Source organism: Pristiophorus japonicus, chromosome 1 (assembly GCF_044704955.1).
Source record: "Pristiophorus japonicus isolate sPriJap1 chromosome 1, sPriJap1.hap1, whole genome shotgun sequence".
NCBI classification, from domain to species: Eukaryota; Metazoa; Chordata; class Chondrichthyes; family Pristiophoridae; genus Pristiophorus; species Pristiophorus japonicus.
In genome coordinates, this window is record NC_091977.1 from 346,716,274 (window position 1) to 346,740,787 (window position 24,514).

General features: G+C 48.9%; 1 protein-coding gene across 2 annotated transcripts in view; it reads right to left on the reverse strand.

The window, feature by feature from the left end:
* Positions 1-875: 875 nt before the first annotated feature.
* sugct (succinyl-CoA:glutarate-CoA transferase) overlaps positions 876-24,514 on the reverse strand; it is a 720,871-nt gene continuing 697,232 nt past the window's right edge. The window contains exon 13 of one of the 2 annotated variants that reach the window (XM_070890193.1): positions 876-1,791. In XM_070890193.1, coding sequence (XP_070746294.1) covers positions 1,628-1,791 — 164 coding nt within the window. In that variant the 3' untranslated portion in view covers positions 876-1,627. Of the gene's footprint in view, positions 1,792-8,860; positions 8,912-24,514 lie in introns of those variants that run through there. The other variant, XM_070890206.1, reaches the window with a different exon arrangement.

Consider the following 24,514-nt stretch of genomic DNA (forward strand, 5'->3'; position numbering starts at 1 on the left):
ACAGTGAACTTAGTGCAAATTAAACCTCTTGTTTTTCTTCTGTTTATTCATCTGGATGTATGTACTAATTCAAAACTATTTGCCATAAAATATTAATCTTGAACAAATAAATGACGAATATACTGACATATTTTTAGAAACACAATAAATAAACTTCTAGAATGCTTTCATTTTAAAACAACAAAACTAATTGATTTGATATGCAGAAAATGGAATTTGCAGTATGTTCTTCCATATCAGAACTAGACAGCCTTCACTTTGTTGTGTTAATTTTACGTCATAAAGAAATATTTCAATGATTTTTTCATGGCAGCGCTAATGATGAACATGTCACCTCAAACAAACATCCACCATTCAAAAAATCACTGCAGCCAAACAAACACAGATAATGAGAGTTGCTTCAAGGAGAATGAGGAAATAACAGAAAACCCAGGGACAAATGTGGTTTTAAAATGTTGCATTGAGCATTTGTTTGCTGTCCCCACATTGTGTATTATTCCTGTCCTTGATCTGGGGGCAAACTCAGTGCTGAGGGAATGCCACAGATTGCAGGGGGTTTACTGCGTGCAGTTTTCTAGAGAGCGCACAACACCTTTGATCCCCACCATTGAATTGATTCTAGAAATTACATGGGTGATTTTTGTGATCTGGTATTTGATATCTGGACAGCTTCCAATCAAAAACTTATTTTTGAAGGAAAGCACATTTTTTAGGTGTAGTGCCTGTCTTTTTAAAGTTACTCAATAGCCACTGTCGAAGCTGACTATGAGACTATACTTGAACTCCGTATGCAGTTCCAACATTGAAACTCAACATGAATTCCTTCAAGGTTCTTCATCTGACTTAAAAATATTTGTTTTAAAAAAAGCCACATGAAACAGATAGAAATGTTTATTCCGACAATATCTCTTAGCTTTTCCAAACTAATGATATGTAAACAATTTACATACTGTAGTGCAGATAATTGATTCCAGTAAGAAATGTGGGATACAATGACAGTTTTATCAGTAAACTTTCAACACTGTACAGCAGTACAAAGATCAACGTCTTAACAAATTCTCATCAATCGCTTTTGTTTGCATTAGGATAATAGAAAAGATCTGTCATTAAAAATTTTTTTTTCTGAATTGCACTGGACTATGCAATTTTAAGAGCAGCTTCTTGCAGCAAGGTTCTGGCAGATCCATAGTGGCCTCGGATTTATTATCACCTACATTTTGTGTTTCAGCTACAAGTCAGACAATGTTGCTGGCTTGTGAAAGTCAGCTTTCCATTCAGTAAAAGTGGGTGAATTTCCACACAGTCAAACAGTACATTGCTCATACACTCTATATAGTTAATGGACATTTGTTTCAAAATTTCTGAACAACCATTTTGAATTCCATTTAGACAAGGTCTGTGAATAACAGTATTTTACCATACTGTGATTATATTCATCATTTATTTTCATTAACTATTGTGCATTTCACTATATTAAGGCTAACATTGCTGCTTTGCCTTGCAACAACCTGGAGTGATATTTACCTTGATTCATTTGTGCATGTGCAATTATAAATGGTCTTGTCTGAATTGTGAAGGTGGCAGATCTCAGAAAGGTCAAAAAAGCTTGTGTAAGAGAGATTAGCCTTTAGTGCAGTGTATGCTGGGTGACTGTTCCAGCTGCGAGCAATTCATTGATATAGTTCTCACTATAACCCAGCACATTCTTCAGTACCTCAACTGTGTGCTGTCCAATCAGAGGCGGTGGTTTTGGATTTGATACCTTGAAGTCACTGAACCTGACAGCAGGACCTGTGAAATAATCAAGAGAGTTAGGTGTTGCACACAAGAAACTTAACTGTTGTGGCTCCACATCAACTTTGTAATTAGCACATAAAATTTCAACATCAAATTAAAAGTAAACTTATATTTACTCTGAGGATGCTGTGAAATTAGAGGCGCTCTATTGTTCTATAAAGCTTCTCTAAATCAGCTTTTCTCTCCCTTTTGTTTCAGCTGTTTCTGGCCAGAAGTGAGTGCCTACTGGTTTATAACAATGCAAAGGAAATAATATTGCTATCCATACAAGGCCGATCCCACGATCGGTGCTACCAGGGAACTCAGTTCGGAAATTAATGGACAGAAAATTACTGGCTGTATAACCATGGTTTCCTAGTGTTCTGTCTTGGTGAGAATGGCTTCTTACTTGGAGCATCCAATTGAGAATCAGTCCTCACGTGAAAGGCGAGATGAACACATTTCTATTTGCAAACCATTTACTGATGGCAGCAATCAACTGGCACATGTATTCAAGGCTGCACATGCCATTGTTTTGCTGCTAACAGGCCAAATTATGAGGACAGGTTGCATAAACGTGGCTTGTATTCCCAAGAGTTTACATGGTTGAGGGGTGATCTAATTGAAGCATTTAAAATAATAATAGCGTAAACACAGTGAAGCTATTTCCTCTGATGGGGAATCCAGAACACGGGGGCACAATCTTAAAATTAGAGCTAGGCCATTCAAGAATGAAATCAGGAAGCACTTTATCACATAATGTTCAGCCATGAACTCATTGAATGGCGGTGCAGGCTAGAAGGGCCGAATGGCCTACTCCTGCACCTATTTTCTATGTTTCTATGTTTCTATGTTTCTATAAAGGGTAGAGGAAACCTGGAACATTTCCCTAAAAAAGGCTGTGGACACTGGGTCAATTGAAATTTTCAAGACTGAGAATGACAGATTTTTGTTAGGTAAAGGTATCAAGGGATATGGAATAAAGTTGGATAAATGGAGTTGAGGTACAATTCAGCGAAGATCTAATTGAATGGCAGAGCAGGCTCATGGTGCCTGTATGGCCGACTCCTGTTCCTATACGTTACTACACTGATGTCATGAAAGTCAAAACTATCGTAAGCAACTCAATTCTATGGGAAAATAGCAAGGAGTATATTTGTAATGGAAGGGTGTTGTATGGATGTGAATAGACTGAAGACAATGGCAGGAAGACAGATACTTAAAGAAATTGTAAAATATGTAATCCTTACAAATTTCAGGGAGTTTTCTGTTATATATGCAGACTATAGATATACTCTCTGTGTAGTCACTGTATAGTTGCATAAGATGGAGACATGTTACCTGATGTACTATATATAAGGTTTACACTCTGTATATACTATACTGGCACCACTAGAGGTGCAACTGGTGGAGACCGGGGTTTCCTGTCCCTGTGGCAGAGGCTGTCCACCAGAGGGCACTGTGGTGGGAGACCTGAGGGTCACCTGCATACGTGTGCAGGGCCCAGTATAAAAAGCTGCCCATCATGCTTGTGCCTCACTCTGGAGTTACGAATAAAGGACCAAGGTCACTACAGTTTGAGTACAACACATTGCCTCGTGGAGTCATTCATAAGTGCATTACAGACATAAAAACTGGCAACGAGAATATGGACTTTCACACGATTATGGCTACCTTTGGCACACTAAAAGACTTCGCAGAAGGTGATGATTGGGATGCCTTCACGGAAAGGCTCAAGCTATATTTCATGGCAAACGACCTGGCAGAGGAGACGGATGCATTGGCGGAGAAGCGCAAGGCTATACTGCTGACCAGTTGTGGACCCGAGGTCTACCGCCTCGTCAGGGATGTGCTGGCACCCACGAAGGCCAAGGAAAAGACATACGATGAGCTGACTGAACTAATTCGCGACCAACTAAAACCAAAACAGAGCATCCTCACAGCCAGGCACAGATTCTACACTCACTGCAGACCTGAGGGCCAGGAGATTGCAAAATATGCTGCCGACCTCAGGTGACTTGCAGCACCGTGTGATTTCGGCACGCACCTCAACGAAGCATTGCGATACATCTTCGTTATAGGAATTGGCCACGAGGGCCTCCTTCACAAGCTATTATCTGCTGACACCACAGTCAGCCTGTAGAACGCCATCAGCATCAGTCAGGTGTTCATGACCTCGACCTGCAGCACCAAGCAAATTATTCATCCTGTGGACTCAAACCCAGCAAGTACTGTTCACAGAATGGTGCCTTTCATAGGCAAGACTGTAGAACGTGGCTCTGCCCAGGGCAGAGAGCACAGACCTCAGGGTTCCAGAACTCAGAGTCCGTCGAGGGGTGCTAATTGAGTAGCACCATGCTGGCGTTGCGGAGGAAACCATAGGGCTCACCAGTGTCGGTTTGCTGAGTATGTATGCAAAGCCTGTAACACGAAGGGCCACCTCCAGCGTATGGGTAAAAGAAATACGTCTCACCGCCTAGCAGAGGAGTTGGTAGATGAGTTTGAATCCAAATGATGATTTGGCCAGAGAGGCAGATTAGCCCCAAGAAGTGTATGGAGTGTATACCTGCACCACCGATTGTCCTCCAGTGAAAATGGAAGTCGAGATAAACGGCGTTCCAGTCTTCATGGAAGTGGACACGGGAGTGAGCCAGTCAGTGATGAGCCAGGATGCCTTCGAGAGGCTATGGAACGAAAAACGACCCGAGCTGGTTCCGGTACAGGAAAAATTGCGCACCTACACCAAGGAACTGATCCCAGTCCTTGGTAGTGCAGATGTAAGTGTAATCCATAATGGCGTGGTGCACAAGTTACCTCTGTGGATTGTTGCAGGTGATGGTCCAATGCTACGCGGAAGAAGGTGGATGGGGAAGATCCAGTGGAAATAGGAAGACTTCTTCACTCCAGCAATTGATGTCCCCCATGCTCAGAGGCAGAGCAAAACCTCACCTTCGCTTGGGCCAGGCACCAGAGAACAGACCAGCGCAGCACCTGAGGCACAGACTGTCCATCACGACTGCGTGGCAATGATCCAACCAGAACGACCTAAAAGTATCTTTCCGGCTCCAGTGGCAGGACTCCTGGGGAAGAAGATTGAATTCACAGGCACTCTTCCATCTATGTGGCAGAATTGCGGGAGAGAAGGATCAAGGCAGTCAACCTCGAGGACAGAGGCTAGATAGCGTCCCTGCTTCAGCGAGGTGCAGCGTGGCTGAAAAAAAAGATGGTCACGGCCATTTCATGAGGTGCAAAGCCGGTCCCGGACTGTGTGGGACCGGCAGAGAGCTGCGCAGCCGTGCAGCTTATAGGGAATGTTGAATACTAGCATTGTGCGCTAGATGTCCGCGCAAAGTGGCATCAGGAGGCACGAGCCACTTTAAGGTTTAAGCCTCAATAACTTTTTCTCGATGGGCTGCAGGCGCCAAACAGGCACTCTACTGCAGCTCGTCAATCTGGTGAGGAAGAAAGTTACAGCCGGCCGACTTCCTTCTCCCACCATTGGTGGCTGTGCCTTCAGTTGCTAGGCCCTAAGCAGAGTAATTCCCTCTCTCGGGGTTGGGCGTCGGGGATCAGAGGCTGGTGGGATCAAGTCTGGGGGAGGGGGTGGTTGGAATGCTGGAGGGAGATCGGAGATCGGAGGCCTTGAGGGGGTGGTTGGGGGGAGATCGGAAGGGTGAGGGAGGGGGGTGTCTGAACCCAGGGGTTTGCAAGGCAGTAATGCTTTATCCTGCAGGTAAGTGAAAAGACATTTACCTCATGGATCCACAGTCCTTACCTTTCTTTATCTGGCGGGTTCCCCAAGGCCTGGAAAACCCACTGCCCACAGTTAAATTTAAAATGGTGGATCACCATGAGGCATGCAGCCTCATTATAATATTTAAAGTGCCAACCCACTTCCTGCATGCGAGTTGGCTACTCGCCCCTCACTTCACGCCTTCATTAAAATGTGGACGGGTTGGAGACTCTTTAACCTTCCTGCCGACCCCAACCCACCCGTTTTTTGCGGTTAAAATTCCCCTCTAAATCTCTCTGCCTCTCTACTTCCCTCTCCGCCTTTAAGTCGCTCTTGAAAGCCTACCTCTTTGATCAAGCTTTTGGTCACCTGTCCTAATACCTCCTTCTTTGGCTCGATGTCAATTATTGTCTGATCATGCTCCTGTGAAATGCCTTGGAATGTTTTACTACATTAAAGGTGCCAACTCTTGCGATTTAATCCCGAGACACTCGAATGTTAATGAAAACGCACCCCAACTCACGGTCTTGTGATTCACCTCATAAAACCCAAGGGCCATGAAGCTTGGTCCATTTGTGCCAGCTGTTAAGGCCAGTTTGGGTGAAAAAATGGCGGCTGCCTCGCTTCCGCCCATTTCCAGCGGATCCAGCGGTGGCCACCATATTGGGAAGGTCGGCAGCGCTGCTGTTGCCTGCGCTCGCTGCAGAAATAGTAATGAGGCGGATCATGACGTCAATCAGCATGCAACGATTTTCAACGTCGCTGCTCTATTCAACGCCCTCTCCAAAACAGCTGAACATGCGAGGATCTCAGGCTTCCCCATGGGGCAGGGCACCATTGACTGCACACACGTGGTTTTGCGGGCGCCGTACATCAATCCTGAAATGTTCCGTAACCGCAAAGGCTACCACTCACAGTTGTCGTGCGACCATGCCCAGCACATTATGATGGTGAATGCCTGGTATCCTGGCAGCTGCCATGATGCCTTCATCCTGCGCCAGCCCAGTGTGCCAGCAATCTTCCAGTCACCACGTCAAACCCGGGGGTGGCTGCTCAGAGACAAGGGCTCTACACCTGGCTGATGACTCCCGTCTCTGACCCCACCACTTGAAGCCAGCATCATGAAATGAGAGCCATGCTGACATGAGGAACCTCATCGAGCAGACCATCGGCATGCTGAAGCAACAGTTCCACTGCCTTGACCGCTTGGGAGGAGCGCTCCAGTACATGCTGGAGCGGGTGATCCATTTTGTGGTGGTCTGCTGCATCCTGTCTGCTGCATCCTCCACAACTTGGCCATCATGAGGGTGCAGCCCTTGCCACCACGTGTTCCAAGACCACCTCAGGAGAACGAGGAAGAGAAGAAGGAGGAGGAGGAGGAAAGGAGGAAGCAGATGGCAGATCCCAGTTCCAGACAAGCTCTCCGCGAGCGCCTCATCAGACTCCAATGAATGAAACCCCAGATTCCCATTGCTCACCACTTCCCCCACCTTACCAACCCTCTGTCACAGAACATTACAGCATCTTCCTGGGCACAAAGCTGAAATGAAAGCCACCACAAAACAAACATTCCCAAAATAATTTATAAATTAATCACTTCCAATTCAACACAATACCACTAACTAATTATCCTTGTACATTCCCTTATAGTGTCTGTCTTTCATATTCCTTTTAATATTCTAGTGCTCCTATGCAGTGCTACCCCAGTGGCTGCAGCATGGCTGGCGGAAGGCTGCTGACTTTCAGTGGGGGAGACTGCATATGGCCTTGCAGAAGGATCTTGACCAGCTGTGGGCCTAGAAGGCCCGGCTGTAGACCGCAGCACCTCTGTATGGGCAGAAGCAGTCTGGGCTGGCTGGATGGTAGGCAGCAGCAAGGGCACTGGCGGAGTGGTAGTGGTGGGAGTAGGAATGCTTCAGTCTTCCCAATAGTTAGTTGGAGGAAATTTCTGTTCATCCAGTACTGGATGTCGGATAAGCAGTGTACTGATTTAGAGACAGAATCAATTTAAAGGGCTAACCTTGAGCAAGAAGTGATAGAAATGACGGGGTGGGGGGCAAGCGTGGAGAAAGGTTCCAATATTTACGAGGACGTTGGGAGGGAGCGGGGGCAACTGTCAGCAGAAATACGGGAAACGTGGAGGTGTTGCTGAATTTAACGGCAGGATCTCATTTTAATTTTTTTATTCAGTTTGCCACGCAACATCCAGCCAGGTTGAGATGCTGGCTGGCTGGCGGGCAGGAGAGTGCCCTGCTTACCAGACATCCAGTACTGGATGAGCAGAAATTTCCTCCAACTAAATATTGGGAAGACCGAAGTCATTTTATTTGGTCCCCACCACAAACTCCGTTCCCTAGCCACCGACTCCAACCCTCTCTGGCAACTGTCTGAGGCTGAATAGCAAACTCATCCTATTCAAGGCCGCAGCCGGAGGGATGGGGAGGTGGGGGGGGGGGGAGTTGGTCGATCGCAGCCGTTAAATCCATATGGCTGCTAAAATCAGTCTCATTTAAATATTATAATTACTGACCCACCTCTCACGAGTAGGTTACTTGACCGACCTCCGACCCACCCAGGTTAAGTCGGAGGCAGCAGTGTTCCTGGCAAGTTGGGATCGGGTCTCCCTTTTTTAATAATTTAACACCCACTCCCCAATTAAAATCCTCCCCGAAGAATCTGAAAACACATTTCAAGAAATAGATGAGGTCAGTTGGAATTGAGTTTAGATGCCCAGGGTATAAAGGATGAAGGATTAGCCTTTGTCGCTAAAATGGGTGGAGGGGCAAGCATCTGTTCAAAGATAGCAGAATGGAGGGTGCAAGCTGTGATATGGCTGGGAAAGATTTTCCAAATAAGGCAGGGTGAGACTGAAGGGATCTGAACATTAACATGGACACCTTGAAATTAACATGCCTGGACAAAGGAAGCTGGATGAAGATGGGGAGGTGATATGTGTGCTAGACTTTGTGGGAGAGAGAACTCAAATCTGTGGCGTCCTGTATTAGCTAAAATTTGTGATGTGTGGAGACCAGGTAAACTGATGAGGGAAGTATTTGAGGACTTACTCCTAGAGTTGGTGAAGCTGAGGAAAGAGGTGTCAGCAGCAAACGGGATGAGGTAGAGATGTAAGTGGGAACTACTGTGCACGTGAAAGAAGGGTGCCATGGTAGGTAGCTCAGCTGATTCAAAGAAAACACCAATAAACTCAGCCTCAGAGCAGCTAGGGAAGGCGATGGAGTTCACTCTCGGGACATGTAAACACTGGCCAGAGCTGAAAATAATGGTGTCACACTTACCCAGCACTGACTCCAGGCAGTTAAATAATTGTGCACTTCTGTAAGAACAGAACATTGGAAAGGCACAGCTTCTGGATTGTAAAGAACTAAGTGCACTTACGGGAAACTGTTGAGGGAAAAAAGAGCTGAGGTTGTCACACTTCTTCCCTCCTGCATTCAACTCTAAAACTTCACAAGCTTATTAAACAAGCTGGACCTACACTAGTCCAGTGATACTATTTGAGTGCTGTGTTTACATGAAAATATGTCTTTATTAAGTTGCAAGTTATTCAACCTTTATTGTAGACCCAATCATGCATAAAGACCAGCTTTCAGACCTCACTAAAAATAAGACTGTGATGATTGTGGTATTTACATAGTCCCAAATAGGAAGCTGTGGAGCTTGAAATAGTCTGTAAACCAATTAGTAAACACAGTGGAGGAATTGTGATGGGAAACAAACAAAAGCAGAGTTTAGGTTAATTAAAATTCCAGTTAATTCACTATCAGTCAATTCTCCTGCATGATTGATGAATTACAACACTGCATCATTTTTTTTCAGTAAGCAGACTATTCTGTAGTGTGTAATATTGCTATTAAAGGGGCACTACCCTCTCATTACAGTGTTTGACAAGCTTGTTTGTTGTTTGAGGAGGAGTCGAGTGTTATTTTCACGACAATGGCATCACAGGCACGTGATATGACAATGAGATTTGGTGTGTGTGTGGATAAATGGGCAAAGGTTTGCTGAACACTTTTTCTTGACGATGGTGCCCCTTTAAAGTGAAAAAAAGACAAGGCATCAATTAAACATCTTCACTTTCTCAAAGCTGCTGTCCTGCCAAGTTTGAGCCATTAATTGCAGAAATAGTAACACACTGATCCTACCACCAGCAAGGTAGAAAAATAAACATCTTCTTTAGTACTTTAGAAAAGCTTACCATTGTTTTTTAAAGAACTAATAAACAAGGGTGGAATGCCCTGGTTAAACACTCCACTAGGTCAGGGAGTTCCAGCTGTCCATTTCTAGCCAGCAGCTGCTAAGCCCTCTGTGACTCGTAGAGGCAGATCAGATGTGTTGCCACCACATCTGTCCCCAGACCACTGCTGGACGGCCCCAGAGACCGATGAGATCAGCCACTTGAAGCAAAGATAAAGTATCAAACCACAAAGAATGTTTTTTAATGCACTCGATATAATCATGCAGCTTCTTAAAGTTTGCCAGCACTATAAGAATGGGAACATTGTCCCCTCCAAGTCACACACTATCCTGACTTGGATGTGTATCGATGTTTCTTTATTGTCACTTGCTCGTCATTCTGGAATTCACTACCTGACACCATTGTGGGAGCACCTTCAGCACAAGGACTGCAGCATGGTGTCAGCTGTGGTTCAGTGTAAGCACACTCACCACTGAATCAGAAAGCTGTAGGTTCAAGACCCACTCCAGAGACTTGAGCATGTAATCCAGTCTGACATTTTAGTGCAGTGCTGAGGGAGTGCTGCACTGTTGGAGGTGCTGCCTTCAAATGAGTCGTTAAATTGAGGCCCTGTCTGCCTTCTCGGGTGGATATAAAAAATCCCACAGCACTATTTTTAAGGGGAGTTCTTCTCAGTGTCCTAGCTAACATTAATCCCTCACTTTACATTCACCAAAACAGATTGTCTGTATTGTGTTCCTAACACAGATGAGACTGCACACAGGGAGGTTACAGTAACAGTGACCTCAGTCTTTAGTAAGACACTCCAGAGTGAGGAACAGGCCTTAGACGCCAGCTTATATACAGTGCTCCCAAGGGATGCTGGGATGCGCTCCCTGGTGGCGGAACATGGGAGTGCATGCTTTACAGATACACAACATCACTCCCCCCCCAAAGTCAAAATGAAAACTATTTACAAGGTGAGGTGGTCGGGAGCCTTTCTTTCCCCGGTGGACTGCCTCGGTACAAATGTCTGTTCTGGTGTGTTGGCTGTGCCCTCGCTGGGCTGGCATGTTGTTGGCCCTGCAGGGCTGCTGGGTGAGCCTGGTCTTGCTGGGCTGTTGGGTGTGATGGGTTCGATTTCCTGGTCCGGGGTGGTGTCGTTCATCCTTTGGGTGTGTGTTGTGGGCTGGAAAAAGGTGGTGTCTGCTGTGGGTTGTTCAGGGCAGTCTGTGAACCGCAGCCTTGTTTGGTCCAGGTGCTTTCTGCAAATTTGTCCATTGTCTAGTTTGACTACAAACACCCTACTCCCTTCTTTAGCTATCACCGTGCCCGCGATCCACTTGGGACCATGTCCATAGTTTAGCACATACACAGGGTCATTCAGATCAATTTCCCGTGACACAGTGGCGCGACCATCGTTTACATTTTGTTGCTGCCGCCTGCTCTCTACCTGATCATGCAGGTTGGGGTGAACCAGCGAGAAGCTGGTTTTAAGTATCCTTTTCATGAGTAGCTCAGCCAGGGGCACCTCTGTGAGTGAGTGGGGTCTCGTGCAGTAGCTGAGCAGTACTCGGGACAGGCGGGTTTGGAGTGAGCCTTCTGTGACTCGTTTAAGGCTCTGTTTGATGGTTTGTACTGCCCTCTCTGCCTGCCCATGGAGGCTGGTTTAACCGGGGCCGAGGTAATATGTTTGATCCCATTGCGGGTCATGAATTCTTTAAATTCGGCTCAGGTGAAACATGGCCCGTTGTCACTGACCAGTATGTCAGGCAGGCTGTGGGTGGCAAACATGGCCCTCAGGCTTTCAATGGTGGCGGTGGCGGTGCTTCCCGACATTATTTCACATTCAATCCATTTTGAAAAAGCATCCACCACCACCAGGAACATTTTACCGAGAAACGGGCCCACATAGTCGACATGGATCGTCGACCATGGACTGGAGGGCCAGGACCACAAACTTAGTGGTGCCTCTCTGGGCGCGTTGCTCAACTGAGCACACATGCTGCATTGCCGTACACAGGACTCTAAGTCAGAGTCGATACCGGGCCACCACACGTGGGATCTGGCTATCGCTTTCATCATTACTATACCGGGGTGTGTGCTGTGGAGATCCGAGATGAATGTCTCCCTGCCCTTTTTGGGTAGCACTACGCGGTTACCCCACAACAGGCAGTCTGCCTGAATGGACAGCTCGTCCTTTCGCCGCTGGAACGGCTTGATTAGCTCTTGCATTTCAACGGGGATGCTGGCCCAGCTCCCATGCTGTACACAGTTTTTTTACTAGGGACAGCAGAGGATCTTGGCTGGTCCAAGTCCTAATCTGGCAGGCCGTGACAGGTGATTTATCATTTTCAAACGCTTCCATGACCATCAACAAGTCTGTGGGCTGCGCCACCATCAACAAGTTTGCAGGCTGCGCCATTTCCACCCCCATGGTGGGCAATGGTAGCCGACTGAGAGCATCCGCACAGTTCTCGGTGCCTGGCCTGTGGCGGATTGTATAGTTGTACGTTGATAGCGCGAGTGCCCACCTTTGTATGTGGGCTGAGGCATTAGTAGTTATCCCCTTGTTTTCAGTGAACAGGGATATGAGGGGCTTGTGATCAGTTTCCAGCTCAAGTTTGAGGCCAAACAGGTACTGATGCATTTTCTTTACCCCGAACACACACGCTAATGCCTCTTTCTCAATCGTGCTGTAGGCCCTCTCGGCCTTTGACAAGCTCCTGGAGGCATAGGCAACAGGTTGCAACTTTCCTGCAACATTAGCTTGTTGTAATACACACCCGACTCCATACGACGACGCGTCACATGCTAGCACAAGTCTTTTACACGGGTTATACAATACAAGCAGCTTGTTGGAGCATAAAATGTTGCTAGCTTTCTCAAAAGCAATTACTTGTTTTTTTCCCCATACCCAGTTCTCACCTTTGCGCAATAACACATGTAGGGGCTCTAAGAGGGTGCTTAACCCCGGTAGGAAGTTACCAAAATAGTTGAGGAGTCCCAGAAACGACCGCAGCTCCGTGACATTCTGTGGCCTGGGCGCGTTCCTGGGACCCCTTGGGACTTCAGGGGATGCGCTCCCTGGTGGCGGAACATGGGAGTGCATGCTTTACAGATACACAACAGTCTGGTCATTTATTCCATTGCTGCTGTGGGAGCTTGCTGTGCTCAAATTGGTTGTTGCATTTCCTGCATTGCAACAGTGACTGCACTTCAAAAGTATCTCATTGGTTGTAAAGCGCTTTGGGCGTTTTGAGGTTGTGAATGCCACTATATAAATACAAGTTCTTTCTTTTTCAGGACAACTAGGGATGGGCAATAAATGTGACATCCCAAGAAAAAACTTTTAGGAAAAGAAGAATCCAGTTAAAATATGCTGAGATCGAGACTCCATCCTGAAATATTAGAAAAATATATCGGGTATCTAACTTTTAAAAATTATTGACCAAGAAATTCAATTAATCCTGAAAATGGACCGCGCCACCACGGGCCAAGGTTTATGGCAGCCCGCAAATAGAGCGCTGGCAGCACCGGTAATTTCGTGCTGCCTGCTGATTTAAATGAGTGGAGCGCAGACTCTCTTGTGCAATGCACTCTTTCCGGCGGTAACATCAGCAGGAGGCCGAATGTCGGGTCTAAAGGATCGGAGCAGCATTCTCGGGCAGTCACCTAATTACCAAGTTTTCAACGAGTTTGCTGTCCTTCGGCTTTCACACCTGGTAAGTGTGTCGGGTTCTCAGTGACTCTCCATTGCTTTGGCTAGAGGATAGCTGCAGAAGTGATATAAAAGCTACCCATTTCACAGCTGTCCACTTTCCAATGTCAGAAGCTGAAGCTTTCAGGATTTGGAAGAAACTTTTGTGCTGTATGCAGTTTGGAAGTGTTTGCAGTAAACTCTTTATTCACTGTCACCTCTTTGGAGCAACCTCTCTCACCCTTGACAGATCGCTTCTGCCATCCCAACCTCACATTAACACCAACACCAAGCTTCTCCTCAATCACCTGATGCTGCACCGGACACAGGGCATCAGCACCCGACCACATTGCTGCCCAGGAGGCTGGAGATGACCAAACCATGGCCAGATTTACTTCACTTGATGCATGATGCATGATGCATCAGGTTGGCACCAGCCCACACCAGCACCATAAAACATCCCTGCAATGCCCAAGCCATTCCTTTCACACTCATCACCATTGTGCAGGGTACCCTTATATCTGACCAGTCACTACAACTCACTAAGCCACTTCCAAAGGTGCACACAAATCTGTCCAAGAACACATAGGGGTTAAAATTCTGTACTGCCATTTTTGAGGCGGTGTCACTACCTAAGAGAAATTTTTAATGCCTCGCTTTAGGCCTGGTCCCCAAATGCGAAATTCAGTGCTGCCGCCTAAAGAGTGGATAGCAGTGTAAAATCATGGCGTTGCACACTTACCTGGAGGCGCTATGCTGCGCTAAGTGGTCCGTTAAGCATGGGCTCAACAGCCGGGAGTTAGGTAGCACTTGGACCTGCGCCACAGACTTAGTGGCGCCACCTGAATTCAGTTGAGGCATTGATTGGGCACCTCAACGTGTCGTGGGCATATTCACTTCCTACGCACTCACTCAGATGGTGAGCATGGCAGACCTTGCAGCAGCAGCTCGTCAGCGTCCCCATCATTTCTCGGACACCGCAGTGGATGCACTCCTTGATGCCTGGAGAGGCGGCGGGTACCAACCTCCAAAGGCCTATGCAGGCAAATCTCACAAGTTTCTGCGAGTGACACGGTGGCCAGGACAGCCACTGAATGCCTATAAAAGTGGAACGAGATGATGCGGCCAGTGAGGGTGAGTATCTTAAATTTGAACCGTCAACATGCTAACTCTGATCTCAATCGGCACTCTCTGCTCAATGTAGTGTTTGAGAATCCATGCTCTACGTGGGTGAGGCCAGATGTAAGGTTCCCATTTGAAGCCTCACTCACTGCAAGGGCCTGCATGCGCTGTTAACCTTGCTACTTGGTTCTGCAGACCAACCCCTCTCCTCAGCCTTCATATGCATCTCGAAGACGGTAGCCTCCCCGTTACTGTTAGATCCTGGCCCCCTAAATCAAGCATTGCCGCATCATGTCCACGCAGTGAATGGAAGTTACATCAAACTGTGAAGACTCTCATACAGTTACATCTACTAAACTATGTAAGGCACTTGGGACACACTGATAGAAGGGTTCTAACCCAGACATTCTCTTGAATCTCACAGGACAAACTCATCCACAACTGCAGGGAGCAGATGCGGATTGCAGGAGGGGAGTCTGAATTCCAAGACCTTACTCCGTTCCAGGAATGTGTCTTGGCCCTGATGGACATTCAGGTTGGTGCCATAGCGGTGGTTGAGGCCGACCCTCTTGGGGACAGTGACGGTATCTTGGGTTCCTTTGCAGCATCTGGTAGGCCTAACACCATCCTTCAGCTCTTTCCATGAAACTGGCGTTCTACCACCTTGGTCTCATCACATCACGGCCTGTCCACAGCCAAAAGGGTGGTAGACAGGTAGGCAACCTATCAATGAAACTGGTCATTACAGAGTGCCTGAATATAGGTTGGGATGACTAGCTTCCCTCACGGGGAAAGCACCTGGCTCAATTTTGTGTTTCTCCCACGGTGACACCAATTCATCAGAAACTCAGTGGCGAGCTTATTATGGGGTGTGAACCATTCGTCGCATGTTTTCTGCTGTCCTCCATCACACCGCCCCTCATATACACATAGTATGTTTTTCCTTTACGTTTTTGTTAGGCTAAGTTAAAATTGATGTAAGTTGTTTTTTATCTTGCGAGTTGACATTTTGAAAATTGTCACAATTTGATACTGCGTGGGAGGAAATGACTTCAGAACTCTGCGGAAAATCATTGTGCAAGTCAAGTTCTGAAAGTGTTACCCATCGTCAAAACTCTGTGACTACAACTTGTGGGGGCGGGGAATCTTCAACAAATAACACCATAATGTCTGGGTACAGTTCCTCACCATAGAACAGAGTATGACTTTTCAAAGCCCTTTTGAAAGCACAAGTCTAATACAGAGCAACAAACTCTGGTTCATACTATCCAAAGCCAGGTAGAAAGTAAAGAGGCAAAATTTACAAACAGTACCTTTAAAATTCTTTACCTTAATTTTTAAATAGATACTTGTAATAATTTGCAAGGCTTATGCAATACTAAGTGTCAGTCATCTTTATATCGTGGCTACTTTGCAAATTTCTGTGCTGTCTTTCGAATGAGATGTTAAACTCAGGCCCTGTCTGCCCTCTCAGGTGGACGGAAAAGATCCCATGGAACTTCGAAGAAGAGAAAGGGTTCTCCCCCATATCATGACCAATATTCTTCCCTCAAATAAAACCATCAAAAACAGATTAACTGATCAGCCATCTTGTTTGTTTGTGGGAGTTCACTGTGCAGAAATTCACTGCTGCATTTACCTTACATAATAACATTGATTGCACTTTAGAAGTACAGTTCCCTCCTCTGTGCTTATCCCAGACAGTCGCCTATAGCGGGCAAATGGCGTTAACCATTTGCCATTACCATTGGAGTTAATTAGAAACGCACTGCTTAAATTGTATTAAGCACGGCGACTATTTCAGGCAATACAAGCAGCTATTTCCGCCTTGTTAAAGTGAAATTACCTTAAGTGATCTGTCTGTCATTAAGTCCTTTCATGATTTCTGCAACTTGCTTCAATCACCACCCCGTGCTCTCTAGAACTCTTGCAAATGCTGTGAGCCCTACTTGTCGGCTTGCTGAGCTCCTTGAGGTTGTCCCATGGTGACTTCTAGTTATCTAATTCTTAGAGTTGCCCATTCCCTCCAGGTTCTTTATGACCAAAACAAATCTCATTCTTTACAATCCTGGTTATTCCCTATTTCCGATTACAAATTCCAGGCTCTGTTTTACAATCAGGTTTAAATTTGGTTCTCCCTCCATTCGCTTTCAAACTGCATCTGTAACAGAGGGGAGTAAAGTCTCTGAAACGGTTCGAGGGCTTTAATCACCAATCCAAGTTGCTGAGGATGAACTGATGATGAGTTATGCAAAAAAATCAATATGGACAGAGCCTTAAAACTGCTGCTACATTTTCCGTTTGGATCATTACCACAGTGTGACTGTTGTCATTTAGCACATTTTCACATCAGTAACTAAACATTGAACAGGGGGCAGAGCGGGTGTGGAGTGAAGGGGAATCTTTCTGTGAGGGGGGGGCAGAGCGGGAACTGGAGATATGGAGGATGAAGGTTCCCTCTTCGTATCAGTGCAGCAACATTTCTTGTTGTCCCGCCACCTGCAGGAATTAATTTTTTTTGGTTACACCAGGAAAATTCCAATGCGCCCACTATAAGTGGTGGGGACCGTAATTCATTAGTTGTTAAGCACTTTGGGACATCCTGAGCATGTGATAAGGTTAAGGTGAGATAATAGCAAATATAAGACAGATAGTGGAATACTCCAATTGATAGTTTATGGGCTCAATTTTGCCCCAAATCATTTTCTAGCGTATTGCCAGAATTATGCCCATTTTTCTCGGCCAGAAATACTCCAAAAATATTAGTGCCAAATTTCCCCGCTGTATTTATCAAAATTGGCGCCACGCAGCCTGTCCAGTTGCCTCGGGCGGCGGAGCCTGCTGTCTGCGCCGAAAAAACGATGCCACACCTTCTGCGCATGTGCAAAAAAAAAGGATGTTTTTGACGCTATTCCTGTGGGCACGCATTCACAGTACAGCTCCCAGTCGTCCATTTTTAAAGAGCCAGTTGTCTGTGTGAGAACATTGAGTGCTGTGTGAGAACACTGGAAAAATCAGAGCTGCACTACAAGATGCAACGCGGAAGGACCAAGAATTTTTTACAAGACAAAGTGGAGGCACTAGTTACTGTGATTGAGATCAGATGGCAGGAGCTGGACACCAGCAGAGGTCACATAAAAGTTCCACCCAAAGAAATGAAGAAATGCTGGAACCAACTTGCAGAAGATTACCGTGCAATGGTGACCACCACGAGATCTGGAGGCCACTGCAAAAAGGCCTTGGTCAAATAGTTAGTGTAAGTAATATTTTCATTTATTCAATGCAATTGCAATTGTAATGTAAATGTTCCATCCAGCAGAAAGACACCCTCTCTAAAAAGTTGTATTTTCATCTATGCAGAGGAAAGTGGCACATAACAAAAGGGAAAGAACTCGAACAGGAGGAGGCCCGGCAAATCTGCACCCACTGACACTCGTGGAAGAGAGGGTCGCTGCTTTGATGGGTCCTGCCTGGAGAAAAGCAACCACCACTGCACAAGATGGGCCCACACTCGAGGGAGAGGGTAAGTCCTGCAAATTCCACAGTTTGGCTTTGCTAAATGTTAAGTACTGCGCGGGCTAGCCATGCTTCGGTTCCTGGGGATGTCTCCGTCAGCTACGCTTCGGTTGATGCAATGTGCTATCATTCATCATGGTCCTTCAAATGAGCCTGCTGCCTGCACTGTGTGAGCCTACTCATACCACCCTGCCCCCTCCTCTGCTACTAACCATTTGTCTGTTCTGTTATATTTTGCAGAACTTGAGGCCAAACCTGACGATGAAGAAGATTCAGACGAGGATGAGCCTGAAGAGGAGAACATCTTCCAATCCCACCTTCCAGACCAATAGCATGGGGTGAGGGGGAGGGGGAGGGGATGGATGAAGCCCCCACAGTTGTACTTACTTTTGAGTAGGTGCAGATGCCTCCCATTGAGGTACCAGCCCTTTCCCTGAGTAGTGGTTTGAGTGTTGGTGGGACATTCCATGGTTTCCCACCGTCCGAGGCTGGGGATTCCAGTGGGGTGCAGCGAGGCACACCCAGGGCCCCACCGTCCCAGGCTGCGGGTCCCAGTTTTGGGGTTTTGGAATGGAAGTGAAAATGGATGTGGTCATGGGGACGTCCAGAGGAACCGGAAAGTGGGATGTAATTCACTGGAACCGAACACTGATGAGATGGTCGCGGACCTCCCTTGCACAATTGCGATGGTCTCGCTGCCTCCTCCGTTGCTCATATTGCCGCTCTTGCTCCTCTTCCTCCTGCTGCCCCTTCTCCTCAGGTGGTGTGACTATGTCTGGTGACAATGGCTGTGCCCTCATGCTGGCGAGGTTGTGCAGCATGCAGCAGAAGATGACGAATAGGGACACCCGCTCAGGCGAGTTCTGGAGGACTCCTCCCGAATGGTCAAGGCAGCGGAACCGTTGCTTCAGCAATCTGATGGTCTGATCAATGATGTTCTTGGTGGTGGCATGGCTCTCATTGTATGAGTGCTGGGTTTGCGGAGGAGAGTCATGAGCCAGGTGGATAGCCCTTGTCTCCGAGCAGCCAGCCACGAGCTTGATTTGGTGGCTGGAACAGAGCTGGCACGCCGGTCTGGCACAGGATGAAGGTATCATGACTGCTGCCAGGATAGTAGGCATTGATGGTGAAGATTCTGTGAGTGTCATCATAGGCAGTCCCTCGAAATCGAAGAAGACTTGCTTCCACTCTAAAAATGAGTTCTTAGGTGACTGAACAGTCCAATACGGGAATTACAGTCTCTGTCACAGGCGGGACAGACAGTTGTTGAAGAAAAGGGTGGGTGGGACTGATTTGCCGCACACTCTTTCCGCTGTCTGCACTTGGTTTCTGCATGCTCTCGGTGATGAGACTCGAGGTGCTCAACGCCCTCCCGGATGCACTTCCTCCACTTAGGGCGGTCTTTGGCCAGGGACTCGCGGGTGTCGGTGGGGATGTTGCATTTTATCAAGGAGGCTTTAAGGGTGTCCTTGAAACGTTCCTCTGCCCACCTTGGGCTCGCTTGCCGTGTAGGAATTCCGAGAAGAGCGCTTGCTTTGGGAGTCTTGTGTCAGGCATGAAACAATGTGGCTCGCCCAACGGAGCTGGTCAAGTCTAGTCAGTGCTTCGATGCTGTGAGTGTAGTCGCAGACCAGCTGCACATTCAGTGAGTGGAAGCCTTTGCGGTTACAGAAGATCTCAGGATTGTGATGTGATACCCGCAAAGCGACGCGGTTGCAGTCAATGGCGCCCCGCACCATGGGGAAGCCCGTTATCCTGGCAAAGCTCGTGCTGCTTCGCTCTGGTCATGGGGAAGTAGATGTAGTCTCACCTCCTTCTATACAGAGCATCTGAGGCCTCACATATGGAGTAATGGACTCAAAACTGGGAGATATCTCCTGTCGCTCCCTGGAAGGATCCATTGGTGTAGAAATTGAGTGCGATGGTGACCTGGATTGCCACTGAGAGAGCTGTCCTCACCCTGATCTGAGGCTCGAGGTCTGGTTGCAGCAGATGACAGAGCTCTTGTGACAGAGCTCTCGCGCACACTGTTTCTCAGTGAAATTGATGTAGGAGAAGTGCTGCCGGAATTCCTGGGGAAGGTAAGGCATCCTGTTGCCAGCACTGTGGCGTCTTTTCCCTCTGGCCACATTTTGCTGTCTTTCTCCCTGTCCCTCTCCCTGTCCCTCCCCCTGTGCCTCCCCCCGTGCCTCTCACCGTGCCTCTCCCCATCCCTCTCTCCCTGTCCCTCCCCCTGTGCCTCTCCCCATGCCTCTCCCCGTCCCTCTCTCCCTGTCCCTCCCTCTGTGCCTCTCCCCGTCCCTCTCCCTGTCCCTCTCTCCCTGTCTCTCTCTCCCTGTCCCTCCCCCTATCCCTCTCTCCCTGTCCCTCTCACCCTGTCCCTCTCTCCCTGTCCCTCCCCCTGTGCCTCTCCCCATGCCTCTCCCCATCCCTCTCTCCCCGTCCCTCTCCCTGTCCCTCTCTCCCTGTCCCTCCCCCTGTGCCTCTCCCCGTCCCTCACCCTGTCCCTCTCTCCCTGTCCCTCCCCCTGTGCCTCTCCCCATCCCTCTCCCTGTCCCTCCCCCTGTGCCTCTCCCCATGCCTCCCCCGTGCCTCTCCCTGTCCCTCCCCCTGTGCCTCTCCCCATGCCTCTCCCTGTACCTCTCTCCCTGTCCCTCCCCCTGTGCCTCTCCCAGTCCCTCTCCCTGTCCCTTCTCCCTGTCCCTCCCCCTGTGCCTCTCCCCATCCCTCTCTCCCTGTACCTCTCTCCCTGTCCCTCCCCCTGTGTCTCTCCCTGTACCTCTCTCCCTGTCCCTCCCCCTGTGCCTCTCCCCATGCCTCTCCCTGTCCCTCTCTCCCTGTCCCTCTCTCCCTGTCCCTCTCTCCCTGTCCCTCCCCCTGTGCCTCTCCCAGTCCCTCTCCCTGTCCCTTCTCCCTGTCCCTCCCCCTGTGCCTCTCCCCATCCCTCTCTCCCTGTACCTCTCTCCCTGTCCCTCCCCCTGTGTCTCTCCCTATCCCTCCCCCTGTGCCTCTCCCCATGCCTCTCTCCCTGTCCCTCTCTCCCTGTCCCTCTCTCCCTGTCCCTCCCCCTGTGCCTCTCCCCATGCCTCTCCCCGTCCCTCTCCCTGTCCCTCTCTCCCCGTGCCTCTCCCCATGTCTCTCCCCGTCCCTCTCCCCGTCCCTCTCTCCCTGTCCCTTTCTCCCTGTCCCTCCCCCTGCGCCTCTCCCCGTGCCTCTCCCTGTCCCTCCCCCTGTGCCTCTCCCCATGCCTCTCCTCGTGCTTCTCCCCATGCCTCTCCCTGTCCCTCCCCCTGTGCCTCTCCCCGTCCCTCTCTCCCTGTCCCTCCCCCTGTGCCTCTTCCCATGCCTCTCCCCGTGCCTCTCCCCGTCCCTCTCCCTGTCCCTCTCTCCCCGTGCCTCTCCCCATCCCTCTCTCCCTGTCCCTCCCCCTGTGCCTCTCCCCATGCCTCTCCCCGTCCCTCTCCCCATGCCTCTCCCTGTCCCTCTCCCTGTGCTGCTCCCTGTCTTGCCCCATGTCCTTCTCCCTGTATTTCTGTATCCCTTTGGAGTTCCTTACTTCTTCTTCTTCATTCTTCCTCTTCTTCCAGCTGCAGTTGGAACTGGCTTGACAATCAGGTACTGTAACATCAAAGCGCCTTCCCTTAAGTGAGGAATAAGGAACAGCAGTACCATGGCAGAGTGTCCCCTAAGAGAAAAGGCTGGAGGCACTGGTTGTGGCCGTGGAGAGGAGATGGGCTGAGCCCTTCCCACAGACTGGAAGGAAGCCTCGTGACACCCATCCCGAAGGATGTGGCATGAGTTAGCCACCCATGTGACGGCCAGCACTGTGATGCCAAGATCCAGTGCTGAAAGAAGTTTAATGACCTCACACGAGTGGACAAGGTGAGTGAAGGCTTCAGCAAATGCCATATCCCATCAACTGCACCACAAGCCTCACACACAGCTCAATGCATCACAGCCCTAACACCTACCAACAATCTCTACCTATCACCACTCATACCTCACAATCATTGCTTCACTTCCCCCCCACAACCTTATCACTGCTGCAACACTCACACCCATATCTCACACCTTGCACACACTGACAGCTATTCAACCATGACAGGCACATCACCCAAACACATTGTACTACACTCATTGACATACTTCTCTTTTGGGGGACAGGCTGACATCCAGGACCTCAGCCAGTTGGAGGAGACTTCTGGAGCTAATTGGGCAGCAGATCATTGGCACCGTGGGAACTGGTGAGGTTGAACCCCTTGGGGACAATAATGGTATGGTCATTCCTAATCCTTCTTCTCACATCCCACGTCCTCCTCATCCCACAATCTTTTCTCACTTTCAAGCTACTGATGCTGTATGAATACATATCTTGCTTCCCCCCCCACACCCCCCCCCCACCCCCCTCCCGCTTCCTCACCATAACCTGACTCTTGTGCCTTTCTGCTTTCAGATAATCAACAACAAGCACCGGACCAGCCTGTCCCCGAGGTGATGCAGGAGAGGGAGGGGGGAGAAGAGAAAGAAGACACAGCATCACTGCATGTCTTACCTGCAGATACCAGCTCAGAAAGTGGCACTACGTATACTTTAGAGGTTAGTGTAGTAGCGGGACTTGCACACTGTGAGGCACCAGGGATGAATGGGCTGCAGCAAGGCCAGAGGGAAAGGGTAGCTCAGGAGCCAGCTCCCCGGAGGGCAAGTTCGTGCAAGAGTTCCACTGCACAGGACTCAGATGAGTACCTCGATGGGGCGGCCTTCAGAAGAAGGATGATGGGCACACTGAATTGTTGGGTGCAATGGCAAGCCTGCCAGAATGCCTTGTGGCAAAGTCAAGGAGTGTGGACGAGTCCGCCTCCAACATTGCACGGACTGTGTGCAGAGCATGGAGTCCAGGATTTCCAGGCAGGAAATGATGGAAGACTCCCGAAGAAATCGTGTTGATTCAGATGTGATGGTGCGTGTGATGGGCGCTGTCGCGGTTGTCATTACAGCACAGGCGGAAGTGGTCTCTGCTTGGCGCCATCCAAATTCAGATCATTGTCATGCAGTCTTAGCTTGATGCCATCCAATCTCAGACTGCTCTCATGCAGTTTCACCCTGGGCTTTGACTGCTGCCATCGTGGCTGGGTTTACCACTGTCAACCGGGGCTGGCAGGGTGTCGCAGCAGGCCAGCAATCTGTGCTCCAACAGATTGCTAGGAATGCTAAAAGGCCATCTTGGGGGAATGGCAGTGGGTCAGGACCCTATTGTCCTCGCTCAGGCTGACAACATTCCTGTTTCCACCACTACCTCTCCGCCATTGCCCTTGTTGCTGCCTATCAGCCAGCCAGCCCAGACTGCTTCTGCCCATGCTGAGGTGGTGCAGTCTGCAGCTGGGCCTTCCTCTCTCTCATCTTCATCCTGAGGTGATCCTGCAATCCCTGGTGGCAGAGTCTGCACCCTCATGATGGCCAAGTTGTGAAGACCACCACGAAATGGGACATCCGCTCCGGCATGTACTGGAGGTATGCTCCCGAGTGGTCAAGGCAGCGAAACCGTTGCTTCAATAGCCCGATGGTCTGCTCGATAATGTTCCTGGTCGGAGCATGGCTCTCATTGTATGATTGCTGGGCAGGAATGTTGGCATTGCGGAGAGGGGTCATGAGCCAGGTGCAGAGCGGATTGCCCTTGTCTCAGAGCAGCCACCCTCGAGTTTTCTGTGGTGGCTGGTAGATTGTTGGCCCACCGGACTGACACAGGATGAAGGCATCATGACTGCTTCCAGGGTAGCAGGCATTGAACATCAGGAATCTCAGGACGTGGTCAAACACCCACTGCACATTAAGTGAATGGTAGCCTTTGCAGTTACGGAAGATCTCACAATTATTACACGGTGTCCGCAAAGCCACGTGTGTGCAGTCGATGGCGCCCTGCACCATGGGATAGCCTGCTATTCTAGCAAAGCCACATGCTCTCTCGTCCCGCTTCTCGCTGCTCAGAGAGAAGACAATGAAGTCATTTTTCCTGGTGTAAAGAACCTCACTGACCTCCCAAATGCAGCGATGGACAGCGCACTGTGAGATGCAGATGGGAATGATCTGCTGGCAAAGAAATTGAGGACCACAGTGACCTTGACTGCCACTGGGAGAGCCGTGTTCACCCGGGTCTCAGGCTGCAGGTCTGCAGGAGGTGACAGAGTTCTGTGACCACCTCCTTGGTGAAGCAGAGCTTCCGAATACACTGCTCATTGCGTAAATGGATATAAGAGAAGGGCTCTCAGAAGATCTGAGGAGGGTAAGGCCTCATGTTGAGAGCCCTCCTGGCTCTACTCCTCCCTCTGTGCACATCTTCTTGTCTTCTTCGCTGCCTCCGCTTCCTCTCTCAAAGATAGTCGAGCATGAGGTGGACTGCCAGTACAGCCCTCATGACTGTGAGCAAGTATAGTGAGCAGAAGCTAATATGTCCTTACTGTACAGTACAAATGCACAC